This window comes from Trifolium pratense, linkage group LG4 (genome assembly GCF_020283565.1).
Source record: "Trifolium pratense cultivar HEN17-A07 linkage group LG4, ARS_RC_1.1, whole genome shotgun sequence".
Lineage (NCBI taxonomy): Eukaryota > Viridiplantae > Streptophyta > Magnoliopsida > Fabales > Fabaceae > Trifolium > Trifolium pratense.
The window spans coordinates 6425116-6429822 of record NC_060062.1 but is presented as its reverse complement, the minus strand read 5'-3'; the positions used below and the strand labels follow the sequence as shown (position 1 = coordinate 6429822).

The 4707-nt window shown below is 33.7% G+C and overlaps 1 protein-coding gene across 1 annotated transcript; it reads left to right on the top strand.

Moving 5' to 3' along the window:
- Positions 1-326: 326 nt before the first annotated feature.
- Positions 327-2762, top strand: LOC123924817 (elongation factor 1-alpha-like). Its single transcript, XM_045977790.1, has 3 exons — positions 327-410; positions 991-1484; positions 1578-2762. The coding sequence occupies exons 2-3, from the start codon at positions 1023-1025 to the stop codon at positions 2454-2456; spliced, it is 1341 nt and encodes a 446-aa protein (XP_045833746.1). The 5' UTR covers positions 327-410; positions 991-1022; the 3' UTR covers positions 2457-2762.
- Positions 2763-4707: the final 1945 nt, after the last annotated feature.

Genomic DNA, 4707 nt, shown 5'->3' with positions numbered 1-4707 from the left:
AAATATTTTAAAAAAAAGATATTTTTTTAACATTTCAATGCATTGAATATACTATTTTCAAGAATATATTACCATTTTTGCTTTCTTAAAGATTGCCTTTAATTTATAGAGTATATCCAAAACACTTTTTCTTTTTTATACTAAAGTATATCCAAAACACTTAAAAAAAATATGATTTTTTTTTCCTTAATTAATTAAGTAACAATAATTTTTGTTTTTGTTTTTTTGGTTACAAAGTGGGCTTAGAGCCCAATAATATTTGAATCCTTAATTAATTAATTCACCAAATACTCCTATAATATTGGAGTACCACTTCATATATAAACCCTCGAACTCTTCATTTTTTTGAAACCCTACCGCTCCTCTCTCATTTCATTCTCTTCCTACGCAGCTTTCTCTCCTTCAACAAGGTAACCCTTCTTTTCCGTTTCGCATCATCGATTCATACGTTATTCGTGTATGTGCATGTTAAATCGCAATTCTGAAATCATCATCGTGTTGTAATCGTTTTTTGTTTATGAATTGCTACTTTTTATGTATAAATGCATATATACATTGATGAATCGTTTTTCTATTTGAATCGCAATTCTGATTCGTTAATTTGTTGTTTAAATCGCAAATATTCTGAATCCAGATTTCATACATAAAATAGATGAACATGCGATTATATGATAAAGTTTTTTCAGTAGTATACTTGGTGTTTGTTTTCGAATTAGTGAATTGTGTTGTGTATTTTTTGTTTTTGTTATGTTGATTGTAGTATTAATATTTCTTTTTGTTTGTGTATACCTCTTGATATTGAATTATTGAATTGGGTTGTGTATTTTTTATTTGTGTGTTTTCTTTGATTCATACTTAGATGTATTTTTTGAATTGGTTGATCTTTTTGTCATGTTAGTGTGTATTGTGGATTGTACTGTAGATAGTAGTTTTTAATTTCTTTTATCATTGGATCATACTTATGTATTGTTTTCTTTGTTGAATTGGCAGATCTTTTTGTGGTTTTAAGCTTTTAAGGAAAAATGGGTAAGGAAAAGGTTCACATTAATATTGTTGTCATTGGCCATGTCGACTCTGGGAAGTCAACAACCACCGGTCACTTGATCTACAAGCTTGGAGGTATTGACAAGCGTGTGATTGAGAGGTTTGAGAAAGAAGCTGCTGAGATGAACAAGCGTTCATTCAAGTATGCTTGGGTGCTCGACAAGCTCAAGGCTGAACGTGAAAGAGGTATCACCATTGACATTGCTCTGTGGAAGTTTGAGACCACTAAGTACTACTGCACCGTCATTGATGCCCCCGGACACAGAGATTTCATTAAGAACATGATTACCGGGACATCCCAAGCTGATTGCGCTGTTCTCATCATTGATTCCACAACTGGTGGTTTTGAAGCTGGTATTTCTAAGGATGGTCAGACCCGTGAACATGCTCTCCTTGCTTTCACTCTTGGTGTCAAGCAAATGATCTGTTGCTGCAACAAGGTATTGGCAATTTTCAGCCCCTTTTGAAGGGGCATTTGATTATATGTTTTTAATTAATTTCTTCATGTACTAATTTTTTGCTATCTTGAACAGATGGACGCCACTACACCCAAGTACTCCAAGGGTAGGTATGATGAAATTGTGAAGGAAGTTTCATCCTATTTGAAAAAGGTTGGCTATAACCCAGAAAAAATTCCATTTGTTCCCATCTCTGGTTTTGAGGGAGATAACATGATTGAGCGCTCTACAAATCTTGATTGGTATAAGGGTCCAACTCTTCTTGAGGCCCTTGACCAAATCAACGAGCCTAAGAGGCCATCAGACAAGCCCCTCCGATTGCCACTACAGGATGTCTACAAGATTGGAGGAATTGGAACTGTGCCTGTGGGACGTGTTGAGACCGGTGTTTTGAAACCCTCGACGGTGGTGACATTTGCCCCCAGTGGCCTGACAACTGAAGTTAAGTCTGTGGAAATGCACCATGAAGCTCTCACCGAGGCCCTTCCCGGTGACAATGTAGGATTTAATGTTAAGAATGTTTCTGTTAAGGATCTCAAGCGTGGTTATGTTGCCTCAAACTCCAAGGATGACCCTGCAAAGGAGGCTGCTAACTTTACATCTCAAGTTATCATCATGAATCACCCTGGCCAGATTGGAAATGGCTATGCCCCTGTTCTTGATTGCCACACCTCTCACATTGCTGTCAAGTTTGCTGAGCTTGTTACAAAGATTGACAGGCGTTCTGGTAAAGAGATTGAGAAGGAGCCCAAATTCTTGAAGAATGGTGATGCTGGTATCATTAAGATGGTTCCCACCAAGCCCATGGTGGTTGAAACTTTTTCTGAATATCCTCCACTCGGTCGTTTTGCTGTCAGAGACATGCGTCAAACTGTGGCTGTTGGAGTCATCAAGGCTGTGGAGAAGAAGGATGCTACTGTCAAGGCTACAAAGTCAGCATTGAAGAAGAAATGAACCGTGCAGGATGATTTATCCAGAGTAGTCGATCATCCTTTTTACAATAAATGGTCTGTGGTTCTCAGTATTTCTATTTCTCGTCTAGTTATCTTGTTTTTGGGATTAAGTGTGAAGTCTCCACCATCATCTCGTAGCTTTTGTTCCCAGAACTGGGTTCTAGATCGACGGTGGCATGACTATTTCCTTTTTCTGTTTATCTTTTAATCATCGTGTCTTGTGTGAACACTTGGATTTTGTAATCAGCAATTTTCTAGACCTGCTGATTTTGTTTTTGATTGAATGTCAACTCTATATTTGTGTGTTTGATTGAATGTCTCCTCGGTGTGATGTTTTAAGTTTTTGCTGGCACCTGTGTCTGATTGTTTTAGGCAGGATCATTGCAAAAAATGTCTGGAGCATTTAACAATCTTGCTGTTACACGAATAGCGTTCAATGTGACACCTGCATTGCTTTAATAATTTGTTACATTTGCTAAGTAGGTACCCATATTTACAGCATTATTGCCAAATGCAAATGGCATCTGTTTGTTTGAATATATATGCAATGATTCTGTTAAAGGAATTTTTTCCCTTGCCTTACACCAAAAGTTTATCTTTAATTCTAGATAACACTGACTGAAACTGTAAAAAAAGGATTTCAAAATGCTTTTGTCGGATGCATATCGTAGATTTGAATTCTAGTTTTATCACCCCCTTTCTTGAATGTGGTCATTTTTAGTCTATAACTATAAGTATCAATTGAGTTTGTAACATGATTAGATTCAGACTTTTTACTTATGAAAAGTGAACCATTCTAGTTCACTTATAATCAGGTTTAAAGGTAAATGTGGTTAGCATTTACATGGTTTAGTTTTTGGTTTGGATTTAGCATATGTTTCAGCTGAAAACTGCATCCATCTTCATTTTGTAACATTGGTTTTTGTTCATACTATTATTTCTGGATTTGATTGTCTGGTTTTCTATGTTTTGGTGACTTATAGTTGGTTCTATGTTTGCTACTTTATTCACAATGCACATCTATTTCTCTACCTCTTCTGGTTAAATTATTTTTCTTTTCAAATCTTGGAGAACAGCTAAATGAAGATATCCTTTGAAGCAGTATCATTAATGGAGATAATCACTGGTTTAGAAAATCTTGTTTGCACGTTCTTTTTATTTCATTTATCATGGCAGGGTTTCATTCAAATAAATTTTTGTACAATTTTGTAGGACACTACATAATTTTATTCTTTTTTTTTTTACCACTGTGTCTTATTAGGTGTGTGATCACATTTTGACTTTCCTTTAAGTATGTATATACTTCAAAACCAAGAAATATTTTGTCTACAATAGTCACCGTAATATTTCTTGCTGTACTTTTAGTAGTTGCGATTTTACTATTTGCTTTGTTTGCCTTACTCTTTTTAAATAATACTAATAAAAAAGAATTGCGCAGAATTTTTTGTCTTGCCTTTGGTGTAATGGTGTTAATGTTAGAAATAAGTTCAAGTGCTTCTTCTCTACTGAATTAATTTATTTGAGTTTATTTATTAATATAAAATTTGTGAAATAATTTGAGGTAATTTATGAAAACTTCTGACAATGGTCATTCATAACTCATAAGTTTGTTTTCAACTTGTTTTTATAAGTTCTTTAAATTATGAAAACAACTTTTTTATTTATTGACAAAAATGTATAAAAACAACTTATAATTTATATGAAAACAATTAATTTTATGTTTAACTTATTTTTTAGCTTATGCAAAACATTTTATGCAAATAAATAAAGCTTCTATGTATTATTCATAAGCCTGTCAATGTAGTTTACGAAAAAACAACTTATGAAGATACAATTTTTAACGGTGAAAGCTTAAATTATTATAAAAACTTATTTATGTTGTATTCATTTATTTTTTATATTTCAAAAGTTAATAATAAAGTTGTTACACGTTTTATTTTCCTACTGAGTTTTTGTTTGGATATATCTATATTGTTTTGATAGGTATCGAGAGGTGTATTTTTATCTTTTAGAAGGTGCTTGAGAAACAACGGGGACGCGGAAAGAAATTATCATTTAGAGCAAATAAGTAGGATAATTATTGATCTCAAACACACTCTTTTAAGGTAAGCAATATACCTAATGAAAAATGAGGTGTTATATTTAAACCAAAAAAAAAAAAAAACACAGGCGTGCGCGCGCACACACAAAGAGAGAATTAGCATATGCGCGCAATCTATTTAAGAGGATCGTCTCTTAGTATCAATCTTTAG

Bases quoted from the DNA above. Each gene is read 5' to 3' on its own strand.
- LOC123924817 (XM_045977790.1), top strand. From the start codon at position 1,023: ATGGGTAAGGAAAAGGTTCACATTAATATTGTTGTCATTGGCCATGTC. The intron at 1,485-1,577 runs GTATTGGCAATT...TATCTTGAACAG, and splicing joins TGATCTGTTGCTGCAACAAG to ATGGACGCCACTACACCCAA.